The sequence below is a fragment of the Temnothorax curvispinosus genome, unplaced genomic scaffold, assembly GCF_003070985.1.
Source record: "Temnothorax curvispinosus isolate PA1 unplaced genomic scaffold, ASM307098v1 QBEX01006010.1, whole genome shotgun sequence".
NCBI lineage: Eukaryota > Metazoa > Arthropoda > Insecta > Hymenoptera > Formicidae > Temnothorax > Temnothorax curvispinosus.
Genome location: NW_020215790.1, coordinates 53,800 through 68,052, shown reverse-complemented (window position 1 = coordinate 68,052; position 14,253 = coordinate 53,800). Strand labels below are relative to the sequence as shown.

At 35.8% G+C, this 14,253-nt stretch overlaps 3 protein-coding genes across 5 annotated transcripts; 1 reads left to right on the top strand and 2 right to left on the bottom strand.

Annotated features, from left to right (window-relative positions):
* Positions 1–119: 119 nt before the first annotated feature.
* LOC112455305 (DNA-directed RNA polymerase I subunit RPA2) lies at positions 120–5,705 on the top strand. Its single transcript, XM_025017126.1, has 15 exons — positions 120–564; positions 696–935; positions 1,027–1,349; positions 1,441–1,700; positions 1,802–2,044; positions 2,231–2,508; positions 2,588–2,785; positions 2,881–2,988; positions 3,220–3,396; positions 3,495–3,709; positions 3,793–3,928; positions 4,041–4,197; positions 4,720–4,973; positions 5,174–5,338; positions 5,444–5,705. Exons 1-15 carry the CDS (start codon positions 250–252, stop codon positions 5,645–5,647), a joined length of 3,273 nt encoding a protein of 1,090 aa, XP_024872894.1. The 5' UTR covers positions 120–249; the 3' UTR covers positions 5,648–5,705.
* Positions 5,690–10,333, bottom strand: LOC112455309 (V-type proton ATPase subunit H). 2 transcript variants are annotated; one of them, XM_025017129.1, is made up of 10 exons: positions 10,153–10,333; positions 9,869–9,950; positions 9,519–9,708; positions 9,151–9,369; positions 7,963–8,067; positions 7,271–7,476; positions 7,072–7,156; positions 6,586–6,992; positions 6,383–6,496; positions 5,690–6,169 (listed from the first exon to the last, which is right to left on the bottom strand). In XM_025017129.1, the coding sequence occupies exons 1-10, from the start codon at positions 10,217–10,219 to the stop codon at positions 6,076–6,078; spliced, it is 1,569 nt and encodes a 522-aa protein (XP_024872897.1). In that variant the 5' UTR covers positions 10,220–10,333; the 3' UTR covers positions 5,690–6,075. The 2 variants fall into 2 exon arrangements, with proteins under 2 accessions (XP_024872897.1, XP_024872899.1); XM_025017131.1 differs by lacking the exon at positions 7,963–8,067 and having other exon boundaries at positions 10,153–10,332.
* Positions 10,334–11,045: 712 nt separating this feature from the next.
* On the bottom strand, positions 11,046–14,171 carry LOC112455321 (NEDD8-activating enzyme E1 regulatory subunit). 2 transcript variants are annotated; one of them, XM_025017163.1, is made up of 8 exons: positions 13,980–14,171; positions 13,612–13,776; positions 13,342–13,524; positions 12,719–13,214; positions 12,509–12,642; positions 12,007–12,209; positions 11,657–11,793; positions 11,046–11,587 (listed from the first exon to the last, which is right to left on the bottom strand). In XM_025017163.1, the coding sequence occupies exons 1-8, from the start codon at positions 14,045–14,047 to the stop codon at positions 11,357–11,359; spliced, it is 1,617 nt and encodes a 538-aa protein (XP_024872931.1). In that variant the 5' UTR covers positions 14,048–14,171; the 3' UTR covers positions 11,046–11,356. The 2 variants fall into 2 exon arrangements, with proteins under 2 accessions (XP_024872931.1, XP_024872932.1); XM_025017164.1 differs by lacking the exon at positions 13,980–14,171 and having other exon boundaries at positions 13,342–13,513; positions 13,612–13,704.
* Between the last annotated feature and the right edge of the window lie 82 nt (positions 14,172–14,253).

The following is a 14,253-nucleotide window of genomic DNA, read 5'->3' as shown; positions in this document are numbered from 1 at the left end:
ATAGTTGAGGAGCTGACTTCAATTAGAAATAGTGCCTGTATAATGAATAAGTACTGTAAATGTTAACATTTTTATTATTTTTATATAGATTTGCTTGTAAGCTTATGTTAATATAGTAGGAAACAATTTCTCTATATTTATGTTGCAATGTTTAAAAAAGCTATAGAATTTAATGCATATTATAGGAAAAATGCCTCGATAAGGCTTACATAATTTTATTATTTGTTTCAGTTATTGCAATCTCTAGGTATGCCTCATGTCGAGTCCTTTAATTATATGCTAGAAGATGGCCTTTTTCAAGGTTTAAAGGACAGTACGCCAGTGTATTTAACTCTTCCCAATGATGACAAGGTAGTCCTCAGGCTGGACGATGTATATATCTACAAGCCCACTGTTCCTTCTAATACAATCGGTGTGAAAACATATAAAGTATATCCGACAGAATGTCGACAGAGAGGCGCCACTTACAAGGGTAAGATAATAGTGAGACTTGGATGGTCTGTCAATGGTAAGGAGCAGGAACCTCTTGAGAGGAATTTGGGAGAAGTTCCGATCATGGTCAAGGTAAAGTCCAGATATGATTTCCTGACTTTCACTTGTGATGAGTCGCATTTACTACTTTATACGGTTGCATTCTAAATAGGTAATTTTATTTATGTTGAATTGCAATTTTTTTTACACCTGATATTTTGCAGTCTAATCGATGCCACTTGAACAAAATGAGCCCTGAAGAATTAGTCGCTCACGGTGAACATGAAGAAGAATGGGGTGGATATTTTATAATCAGAGGCTTAGAGCGACTCGTACGTATGTTAATAATGACAAGACGAAACTATCCTATTGCTATCAAAAGGCCAACTTGGAAAGGTCGTGGGGTACAATTTAGCGACTTAGGTATTCTTTTGAGAAGTGTCCGGGACGACAACTCAGCCATTGTACGTATTTGAGTAGAATTTTCCTGCATGCACTATTTCTCTTGTCATTCTCGTACAGGTCATATATTATCATAATTGTGTCTTTTTGCAGAATAATACACTGCACTATGTGACCGACGGCTCCGCAAAATTTGCATTTACGTACAAGAAAGCTACGTACTATGTGCCACTAATACTGATGTTAAAATGTTTAATAGACGTGACCGATTTATATATTTACAAAGTGCTAATCGCTGGATGTGAAGATGATCTTTATTACAATAATTGTGTCATGAATATGTTACGTGCTGTACACGAAGAAGGTCTACACTGGCACGAACAGTGTAAAGCGTACATAGGAAAGGTGTTTAAAGTAAAATTCTCCGAATTGCCTGCAGACGCGACTGACATAGATGTTTGTGATTACATTATCAAGTGAGTTTGAATTTTATTCAATAATTTATGTTACGTTGCAGTTTTCTGTGTAATCCTCAATTTAATTATTTTTATCATTTTTATCGCACAGACATTGTGTCGCTATTCATCTTGACGAGCCCACCGATAAGTTCCATTTACTTGTGTTTATGACCAAAAAACTGTTTTCGCTCGCGAATAACAAATGCGCCGTTGAGGGTGCGGATTCCGTGATGATGCAGGAGTGTTTACTGGGTGGGCACTTGTATCTTCAGGTTCTTAAAGAAAAACTATGTTCGTGGCTAGTAGGACTCAAACTTCATATTCTCAAACGTGCCAAGAGCGCTGGTAATAGATATATCTTAAATATGCGTAAGTATTTTATTTAAAATGTTGGTCTTTTTGTGAAAAAAAAAAACTGTCAAGTTGGGTTCATAGATGACTAACTTTTTTTTCGAAATATACTTATTTAGAGGAAATGTTGAACGTCACTAAATTTCGAAGCAACATTGATTCGCAAATGGAGTACTTCTTATCCACCGGAAATATAAGATCACCTACTGGTTTGGGGCTCATGCAAACTTCTGGTCTTACGATTGTTGTGGAAAATATCAATAGAATGCGTTATATGAGTCATTTTCGTGCGATACACAGAGGCGCATACTTTCAAAATATGAGGACTACTGAAGCTCGTCAACTGTTGCCTGATGCATGGGGTAATTAAGAACTTTGCCGTAATTTCTACAATAATAGATATACAAAGGTTTTAGAAAATGGTTGATTATGCATAATATAAGCAATCATTGTAAGCAATCTCCTATTGTATACAATATTACAGATATATTTATAAAGATTTTTTATAATATATTAATCTTTAAATAATTATGATGATTTGTTTGTAGGATTTATTTGTCCAATTCATACACCAGACGGTGCTCCATGCGGATTGCTCAATCACTTGACAATGAATTGTATCGTCACGAAACATCCAGATCCAAAATTGAAAGCTGCTATACCTACAGTACTGGTAGATCTCGGAATGGTTCCATTATCTATCGCGGATGATTGGAGAAATTCGTATAACGTAATGTTAGATGGGAAATTGATCGGCTTGATTCAGGACAAAATTATTAACAGAGTAGTATACAAGTTGAGGTTGCTTAAGATAATCGGTCGAGAAGTGAGTTGTAAACGTGATGCCTTTTGATTTGACTTGTAACATGGTATGGCACATGATATCCGATATATTTTATCTTTAGGTACCGTCAACATTGGAAATTGCGCTGGTACCAAAGAAAAATGTTCCAGCTCAGTATCCGGGATTATTCTTATTTACTAACGCGGCTAGAATGATGAGACCGGTTATAAATTTAGCTACGCAGAAGGTAGAGCTTATAGGAACGTTTGAGCAAATTTACATGGAAATCTGTGTGACCCCTCAAGAAGCATACGAAGGGGTAGATATATATAATTTTTATATAATTTTTTTGCGTGCGTTAATTTTTTTAAATTTCTGTATAATGTGACAATTTTACTTTTTTTTTTTTACTAGTTGACAACTCATCAGGAGGTAAGCCCGACAACAATCTTCAGCAATTTAGCTAATCTCATTCCGCTGCCAGATTGTAACCAAAGTCCAAGAAACATGTATCAGTGTCAGGTAAGTCTATATTACATGAAATAATTAGCATGTTTCAATGTTCACTGTCCATATCTGTGGATATGAACTACCACTTGCATATTCGCAGGGCATAAATAATAATGTAATAATATAATCCGTGGAGCCCTGAATTAAAAATATTCCGACTTGCATCTGAATCTTGTGGACTGTGAATGCATTAATAGCACATGATGCTGATTGAAATATATCGATTTTTTAATAATTTCGCAGATGAGTAAGCAAACAATGGCTACACCCTGTCACAATTGGCAACAGCAGTCACAAACAAAACTGTACAGACTGCAAACGCCTGCCGCACCACTCTTTAGACCGGTACATTATGATAATATTAACATGGACAACTTTCCTATGGGTACTAATGCGATAATTGCTGTTATCTCGTACACAGTGAGCTACAATTTTGCTATTTAATATTTTGTTTCTAGTATCAGTGATTTTACTTTTATATTTGTCTCACCATTCTATATCGATAATTTGATGTACAGGGATACGATATGGAAGACGCAATGGTCATCAACAAGTCGGCGTTCGAACGTGGCTTCGGACATGGAACGGTTTATAAATCCGAGTTTGTTGATTTGAACGATAAAAAGAGTTATTTCGCTCGTGATCCGGAAAAACCTGAACTTGTGAAAACAATAGATGTTGACGGTTTGCCCATGCCAGGTATTATTATTAAAGAAGGAGACGCATACTATTCGTAAGTAGCTCTTGTAACTTCAATATCGTCACATTATGGTCTCTTTATTCTAAAATCTCATCGATGGTCTATGTATTTCACAGTTATTACGATGCTGATAACGGTCAGTATGTCGTTGGACGATATAAAAGCACGGAAAATGCTTATGTCGACACTGTAAAACTGTGTGGTACATTAAGTCAGGATTCCCGAAGAGCGTGCATTACATTCCGTATTCCTGTTAGTACAATTATTATATATATATATATATATACACACAATATATACACACATACATATGTGTGTATATTTTATTTTACGTTTTCTTATTTTAAATACAATTTATATTTAGAGAAATCCCACCGTTGGAGATAAATTCGCGTCAAGAGCGGGACAAAAAGGAATCCTTTCGCGACTGTATCCTGTTGAGGATTTACCGTTCACGGAGACCGGGATGGTTCCCGATATTATATTCAATCCGCACGGTTTCCCGAGTCGTATGACGATAGGTAAGCCAGAGAATTTATTTTATGCAACACGTGCATGGAAAGTGGTCCATTATGCTGGCACGCTACGCGTGCGTGATAGACCACTTTCCACGCACTTGCAACATAAAATAGGGTGTGTAAGCCGTGCGGAGTTTACGCACGAGCCGAAGGCGAGTGCGGTAACCGCACCCGGGAATTTTCATCTTACGGCACTTGTTACACAAATAACTATTGTTGGAATACGTTATAGTTTACACCGATCACTTTATATGCGTATTAAATAGTAAATAACTAGTAAACTAGTTCAATTATTGGCTGATCAGCTTAAATATACAATTTGATACGCGTATCAAGAGATCGGTGTAAACTAGGCCATAATATAATACAATGACGAACTGACAGCGTTCAATTAAACCTGTATTTAGCATGAGTATTCGAATATACAATATTAAAGATTATTTTTCTCATAAGAATCTATCAAGAAAATGCAGATGTAATTTTAATGTTAACGGCCGTGCAATAAATTATTTTCTATTATCACAGCTATGATGATCGAAGTGATGGCTGGAAAATCAGCGGCTGTGCATGGATTGGCTCACGATGCCACGCCTTTTAGGTTTGACGAAGAAAACACGTCCATAGACTACTTCGGAAAATTGTTAGAACTCGGTGGTTATAATTATTACGGAAATGAAAGAATGTATTCGGGTATTTATGGATGCGAGATGACCGCCAGCATCTTCTTTGGCGTTGTGCATTATCAGAGATTACGACATATGGTCTCTGATAAGTGGCAGGTAATTAACTTATACGAATTTCTATATTAGCATCTAATGAAAATAAGATTTATCTTTTTCACTCCATCTTTTCTCATATACTTGTTATTTGATTGCAATTCTCATTTGACGAGTTTTTATTTGTCTCCGTTTTTTATATATTTTTAAATAATTTAATTTGATTATACTGAAACTAGGCTAAACGTGTATCTCATTTCTAGGTGAGAAGTACCGGACCGATTGACATGCTAACGAGACAACCCATTAAAGGTCGTCGACGCGGCGGCGGTATTCGATTTGGAGAGATGGAACGAGACGCTTTGATTTCTCATGGTTGCTCGTATCTCCTTCAAGATCGTCTCTTTCATTGCTCTGATAAAATAACGGTAAGATATGATTTTCTCCAGATATGCCAATACTAACTGATTAAGTATTACTTATCTATATACAATTTGATTATATATCTGATTAAAATAAATATTTATTTACAGACTTTAGCGTGTCAAAAGTGCGGCTCATTACTCGGACCGGAATTAATAGTGAAAAGTATGTATTATGAAGACGAGAAAAGGTGCCGCTTGTGCGGTGAGGAAGATACGGTAGAGGAGATCGAGATACCATATATCTTTAGATTTCTTTTAATACAGTTGGCGTCCTGTAATATAAACGTTAAAATAAAATTTAGCCGAGTTTAACTAATCGTGAGAATGTGCCTATAATGTATGTACGTGTATATATTTAGTTTTTTTTCAACAGAGTAAAATTTTATTTCCTTTTTCTAACATTCCAGACAACAAATTCTATTCATAAAGCTAAGATATTACACGATGAAGTTCATTACACTGGCATTTATATACCTATCATATATTCGCAATGTAAAACATCTGTATATACACAATTCGATCAACAATTTATGTTACAAAATTAATTTGCCCAAAAGAGAAATGGATTCGATTATATATCCTCTCTTCTTTTTTTACAATTGTATATAATGAAAGGGAATGTAAATATCTTGAGTTTTGTGTGCTTTACAACAAGCGAATGGTAGATTATATTACGCGAACTATATAATACTTTCGAAAATCTCTTGAAACCAGAATATTTGTACAAGTTGCATAAATGTTCAAGCTTTTGCTGGCACTTGTGCTCCGGGCTTGTTAGTGGGTGCTCCAGATGCGCCTGTCTGTTCTTTCTCCAATTGCTTTCCAAGATACTCCCTACAAAATAAACAGATTGAGGAGTAGTTACAAATTTTTATATATAAATGTTAAATAAAAAGTATATATATATATATATATATATATATATACTTGGATATATATACTCTATGAAATAGAATATATGAAAATATTTAAAATGTTCTTATAAATCAATTATTTTAATAACATAAACGTCAAATAATGTAAGATATTTTAAACTCTGTAACTTACCAATTATGTACCATAAGTTTTTGCACTGCAAGTAGAGCCTCGTATCTAACATTAGGATCCTCATGCCCAAGAAGCTGCATCACACGCTGTTTCCCGCCAAGTTGTTCAAGTATACTAAAATACGTGGAACGGGTGTTTTAATAAATTGCAGTTTTAGCAGTAAAAAGAATTTAACACGGTATTTAATGGTATTTTTGACGTACTGCTTGCCACGTGGATAATGACGCACGTATTCGCCAATGTCGAAACTGGCCACGCTGAGAACGAGCGGATCTTTACTAGTCTCTAATAGATGGACCAGAATCCGCAAGAGTTCATAATTCTTTTCGTTAAGACGACTGGCATTCTCGCGCCAGAATTTGCCCGATTTGTGAACGGGAGACCATTCTAGACGACCGGACTTCACTTCCGTCGAATATTCGTCGAATGAACTTAGATCCTGCACGGATGCTTGCAGTTTGTCATTGAGGAACTCGATATCATCAGTGATATCCTCGTCGTCGAATTTTCGTTGGCATAATATGGAAAGCTGCTTCAGTACCTTGCATTGCACCATAGCGATGCAATGTTCCTTGGCAACTTGTCCGTCTTCTACTTTCTCAATCAAATTCTATTAACACGAAAAGATACCAACCATGAAGTAATCTTGTATAACTATTTTTTTACTCTACAACACACTTCCGACTTACCCTGAACACCGCAAGTATAATACGTGTTACTTTTTCTTTGACCGAGTCGCTGAGTATATCGGCAAGAATGGGTATGACATTGAATCTGCGATACATAATTAATATATAATTAGATAATATAGCGATTAGATTGAATATTATCTACTAGAGTATCTCTAGTAAATCTCTAGTAATGTCAAAAAGGAGATACGCTACTCACTTATTCATCTTTTCCGCCAAGAGAGGATTGAAAGTAAGTACCCACAGACAGAAAATAAGCTGATATTGCACTTGGAAGTTTACTCTGCCAGACAGAACACTGAGGAGGGTCGAAATTCCATCGACGGACACGAATGCAAAGCGATATTCATCTATACGAAGCATCATTTGTAGACATCGCGCCACTGATTGAATGTACTCATTGTTCTAAGTGAATAAAAATAATTAATATATACTTTATAAGTCTTTTCTTACAAAGGTATGGAGATAAGAAGAAACAAAGAAAATGAATCTGTCTTCAATTTCAAGGACAAGCGTTTAATAAATATGTTGCTACATGCAAAAGTACGACAGTAAAATAATTCAATATTGTAAAAAGAAAAAGACATTTTAGCACTTTTTGAGAGAAAAGTAAATTTTATAAGTTTGCAAGTTGGCTTAAGGTTTTAAGGAATTTGCATTTATAAACGTAACATTCACATAAAATAGGCTTTTATAAAGCACAAATCATGCATATATCTATGATTATACTTTTATCAATTAATTGTCCTAAACGTAAGAGACTCGTGATACTTTTCCGAGGTCCCGACGAATTATTAGTGGCTCACTTGTTGGCAGAATATAACTTAAAAAAACGTCATAATTCGTTTAGAATAATGAGTAATACTACTGATTAGTCGTTACAAAACCAACCGGGTTGAGCAATTCGTGCAGGTCATTGGCCTCCTTGGCCTGCTCCACAGCAGTATCTTGTTCTAGTCCCACATGCAAGTCTGTGTGATCCTGAAGAGCATCGAACTAAAACCCCATTTCTCTCATTTCTTTTCATTCATTACAAATTCTATTGTAATTTAAGGTTCTCTGAAGCTTGAGCGCGGAAAGCAGAATATCTAGTTGTCAGTCGCACGACGATTTATCGTTTTATTGGGTTAGTTATGCGCTTATTTTTAATTTTATATCTAAATTTTGTCGATTTTTCACACAGACTGTTGCCACGTAAATTCTATAATCTCTAAATGCCACACAGACTTTTGCCACAACCCATCGGATTAGTGTGTTTACAAATATTATAAGTATTATTTAATTAATTTTATAAAATAACAATATTAAAAATAATGTATATTAAATTAAATAATATAAAGCATGAAGTGTTTATATCAGTGTTAGTGTAATAAAAAAGCATTAAAAGGAGAAATGCCATCCTTTTCATTAAACTTAAGTATAAGATGCATGATTATTTCTAAAGAAATCATGTCCATACAAATATAAGCTAGCTCAATTACTAAAAACACATTGCATGCAGCATGCAGTTAAAAGTTTTCATATTAAAAGGTAAAACAGTAGTAGCTACATGAAGCAACTAACTCTATATATTATTAGCCTTTAAACAAAGATTATTTCATTATTTGGCTACAAGATAAGTATACATTTTCTCTATGTACAGTAAGGTGCATTAATCGATGAGTCATAGAATTCTGACTTTTTAATAATTTACTTTAATAATTTATTAAAGACCCAGTGGCCAATAAGTCAGAATTCGATGACCCATCAAATTAATGCACCTTACTGTACAACAAATTAAGTAAAAAATTAAATTAAAAAAAAAAAAAAATGTTAGATGTACTACATAGAAAACTTATACATGCTCAGAAAAAAAAAATAGATTCCAAAATCCAAATAATCTGTATAGTTTTAAATCAATATAGTTTTAAATCTATATTTAAGTATTATGAATATAGAATATATTTGATTAAAAAGTAATTATTATAAACTACTAGTACTCTGAAATAAAAATAAAATAAGTTATCAATCTTATTATACCAATAGTTATTTCAACTTCCTGACTTGTGCAACATGCGTGCAATAATCTGTCAAACTCACGCTAAGTTTCAGCTGATCCTTAAGCCATGTTAAATAAAACTGAAGATCAGTTTTTTCCATGAAATCGTGACTCCAGCAAGCCAACTTGGCTATAATACGCGACGTCATGTTCATTATAAAGCCATCTTGCCTGTTCAACAGATTGAGGAATGGTCCCCAGACAGATTCTCGTTTCCGCGTGGAGTGCTCGCGGAAGATTTCCACGCGACCGCGGTCCTCCTATAAATATTACATCAATTTCCATTAATAAATAAAATATCTTTTATTAAAAATATTGACAAAATAACATGGTTAATAAAAAGATCTTTATTTAATCTATTATAATAAGAAAAAATATATATAATAAGAGAAAAGATGTGTTGCTATACCTGTAGCATATCATCAATCATTGTGAGAATATATTGAATCGTCTGATCTTTCGAAACGTGACCGAGCAAATTCAGGAATGTTTTAGCTGCCTGATGTGGATTCTCCTTCAGCTTATTCTCCCTTGTTTTGGTATCGCTTGAGTCAAAAGCCGCTATAAAGTCGTAGTCCTCTTTTGATATCATTTGTGATCTGGAAATATCATAAACGTTAGAATATATTTCTCTACACGGGCAATCCTATATATGTAGTTTTCTTGTCAAGCTGCAACCAAGGATACATCCTAAAACTTTCAGATCGGATTTCTCACGGACAATCTAACGCTCTCACATTTATATATGCGATTACTTACTGGAAATACGATTGCCAATTAATTCGTTGATTCCTAATATCGGCAGCCTGCTGCTGGAGCACACTCGTAGCTGCCAGCATATCTGCAAAATCACGTAAGTCGACGTTTAAGTGTTCAGTGCAAAATATGAAAAACAATAAAATAAACTTCGTACAAGCCAACGTTTGCAACAAGTACTTACGATTACAATTGTAAAACAAACAATAAAAACAGACCGCATCGCTGGGAGGGGCGCACTGTCAAACGAATCTCCTTCGCGCGACAAGAATAATCTGAATAATTACCATAATTCCCGATCTTCTCGTCCGGCAACGCCGGTATCATCTGCTTGATGTTCGCACGGTCCACCATGATTACCGTCGAGAATTCACGTCGATTTAAGAAATAATCTCGCTCGAAAAGCTCAGTGTTCGGTCCTCTTCCTCGTCCTCCTTGCCTCCTTCAGCTGTTCGATCACAAGACCACGCGCGAGTGCCAACCTGACTCTTGACGTAACGAAAATAATTATCACGAGACTTGCTGGGATTTTCGTTTGTGCGCGGCGCAGCCGTGTTTTCGATTGTAGCTACGTCATAAACCGCGGTTAAATAAAAGGAAACTAGAATAATAGGAAATACTCGGCGTATGAAAGACGAAAGGTTATCAATGATCTATTGATTTTTCAGAAATAAGATGGATAATATAAATAATTTTTAGAAATAGTTAAATGAAGGCCAAATAAAGTTCTCTTTTTCCTATTTGATTAAAAATATTTCAATCGGCTCAATTAATGCACGCGCTCAAAAACCCCGATTCGTCTAGCAACATTATTTCTAAAGTTTCTGGATTTTATGGACTAATAATTTTTTATTAGTTTTAGAATTTTAACTAAATTGCGTTTATCTACGAATTTTACACATTGCGATCGATTAGATGTTCGTTAAATTATTTAAAAAATGCAAGGTCCTTGGATTTAATTAAATTAATTGTTCTGACTTTAATACATTGCGTAAATAAAACGATTAGCTTTCTGTTTGAGAGACTGTGGCTGCGTTTGCTTTGGACGCTTTCGTGCTGAAAGCATCACTCCATCTTTTTTCAACATAATGAGCAATAAAGATGGACTGACGCTTTCAGCACGGAAGCGCCTAAAGCGAACGCAGTCACAGAGATACATTGAAAAAAAGCTAGACTCCTGTGAATGTAAAAAAATGCTTTATGTTCTTGAAAAGTACAATAATTTTTAGAATCGTTTCTCTTTCGTTATATATTTCCTTCGTTCCTTATTTTTGGAACGAAAAAATTTTGGCGTGTTTTAAATCTGTTTTAGAATCGCATGAAAGATAATAAATGGGATAACAGACGGAGAAAATAGCGTTAACATTCACAAAGGCCATCCGTCTTAATTCGAAACAATTAAAGAACTCACGAAGAATTAATATAAGCTATAAGATTGTATTATCACTTTAATTAGCATAGATCTTTCTTTTCACATAACAGTTCGCGACTTCAAAAGGAGAACGTTCCAGAGTACGATGTGGCGGCGTCGTAGATGAAGGTATTGTGAACGGGTTTATACTGGTTCGTGATGAGCTTGATGGTTTCCTGCGCCGCAAGCCCGCCCAGAAATGCCGAGATGGAGTGCAATTCCGCGCCGCCGAATCGACAAAGCTCGTGCACGTAATCGTCCTTGGCTAACGGACCGCATCCCCATTCGCTCAACAGTTTCGTGAGGCACGTCTGTAACACGACTCGATTGCAGAACAATTGTAACGTGATAATTTCATACGTGTAAAGAGAAGATAATACCTTAAGCTTCACGATATCGGGTTCCACTTGATCATCAAATTCGCCGGGATACGAATTATACTCTGCCTGGAATTTATCTACTCCCCGGAGCATGACATAGTAAATCATCATACTTTCTGGATTCTCTAAATTTTGAACTGTAAAAAATGTGTAGTCGTTAAGAACAGTAGATACTTTACTAATAGCTATTAATTACAAGAAAACATTATATAAAAGGGTTATAATTCTTCCTTCTTGTATTACAGTATAATCAATATTTTCTTTTTATTACTATAGAGATAACTTGTTTCATGATTATGAATTATAAATTATAAAATATGATTTTATATTTTTCAAAAGAAGATAATTACCTATAATATTAGTATCAAAAACTTTGGGATCATATTCGTCCGCGATGCAGCTGCCTTTTTCTACATAAATATTAGCGGCATGCCTGCAAAACAGCTTGACCTCCTTTTCTGAAATCGAGTCTGACGATCTTCCTAGTTGACGTAGTAATTGCAAAGTGCGCCTCCATACTGCTTCCGCATCTGCCGATGCTTGTTTATGGTAACTAAAATAAATTCGATATTAACGCGAGTTAGTTTATAACAGATTGAAAAGTAACGCACGAAAAAGTACTGCAATCTTAGTGTATATCAGTTTAAATTACATTCTTTCTAATATTATTATTATGATTATATTAATTAAAATGGTAAATAAAAATACGATAACTATTTAAATGTAATATAACATTTGTTATACTTTTACTATTAATAAACTTACTAATAAAACACTCTTATTTGCATTGACACAGAAGACTGTTACTTTTTCGTGCATCACCGTCCTATATAACTGTCATTTTCAATATACATTTGTTGGAGTGCAATGTATTTCTCAGTATCCGCAGTCATGTCGGGTAGATTACCCTTAAGTGGTAGCAGTCCTCGCCCTTCGTTATCGATGAAATCACGGACTGCTTTCGCAATAATCCAGAAAGAGCTGCTCTAAAATATATCGATCAGTTTGAACTCAAAATGTTTCCAAACGATGTATAAATCATATAGAACATTTTATCGATACCTTCGCTCTCAGATTGACGCAACGATCGTCGTTTAAAATATTTATAACGCTATCGGGAATATCGCTCACTCTTATACATTTATTTACAGCCTTCATAGCTTCCTCGAAATTTTCCTCACTATTAGAAGAATCGTGTTCATCGCGTCTCATGCCAGTTTTTATCATGTCCCTGAGCTGCTGCTTCTCTTTGTAAGTTTTCGGCAAAGCGCCGTGCACCGAAATCCATTTCTCTAGGTATTTGTACAAAATAATTAGGTACGGTACGTGGCAATGATCTTTGAAGCTCATTTCATCTAGATTTATGGAATCTATATGCTTCTTCAGGCTATCAAACGGTCTGTCTAGGCGTAAATCTGACGTTTCGTTATCCGGATGGGTTTCTACAACCGTGTGCTCCTTTACTTGAATCCGCATATATGCGATAAAGCCTAAGCTTCTACATACTAATAGAGGAATATTCAGTTCCCAAAGTCTTTTCGACAGGAGAATCAACGTTCTGAAAATATTCCCAAGAATTCGTTTATTATTACGTTTATCCCAATGTCAGAAGCGATACTTGAAAAAGATACGTAATGTATTCTATTAAATATTCTTCATAGATTATATCTGTATTGTATTCTTACTTTTCAGTCAGCGCAGTCGCTACAACCACGGTGAAGCTATTGAAAAAGTCTGGGCTGTTGGATAAAATTTGTTCAGGCTCCTCGTCGATGTAATCCCCAGTTACGTCTGGATTCAGCTCTAAAAGCATTTGAGTAGCCACTTGCGCTCTAGACTTTCCAACGCTGTCCGCCTCTAAAAAAAAGCTAAGTCAAATCCATTTAATGATTTAATGTGTTGCGTCGAGCCATGCCTTAAGTACCTGGCGTTGTAACAAGATAATGTATACATACTTAGCTTCGATATCCTCGTCGGTGATCTTCTTGCCGTCGACTATGGTAAACGCTCCTATACCTGGAAGCACCAGTGATTTCAGTACCTCTGTGCCAAGTCCGGTAGCGTTTATGAGACAGACATGAGCAGCCTCCAGATTTGCTTGACCATGGTCACCCCATAATCTGTCAGGTAGACGAAGATCACAATTGAAAACATCACATATGTCGCATGAGAGAAGAGAAAACAAACTTTTAAGGAAAAAGTAGACTGAAGTTAAAGACAGCGATACAGAGTTCGCTATCCAATCAAAGAACAGAGAGATTGGAAGTTGGAAGTTGGAGCTGGCAGTTTTAACCTCAAAATATACACTTGGTGATCAGCTTACCTCAACTGGCGATCGTATTTCCGGTTTTTCTCGGACTGTTCGGGCGATTTCGACTCTGGGGATGCCATCGGAGAGGCGAATCTGAGAGGATAGCGTAGCGGCAGGGAGCACCTCGAGATGCAAAGCCGTACGAATACAACGGCGGCACCGCAACTTGCACGCGTGTGTGTGAGTATGGTGGGGGTGGGAGTCGGGAGAATGGGATGGGATAGATATGGGATGTGAGATGTGTGTGTGTGTGTGTGTGTGTGTGTGTGTGTGTGTGTGTGTGTGT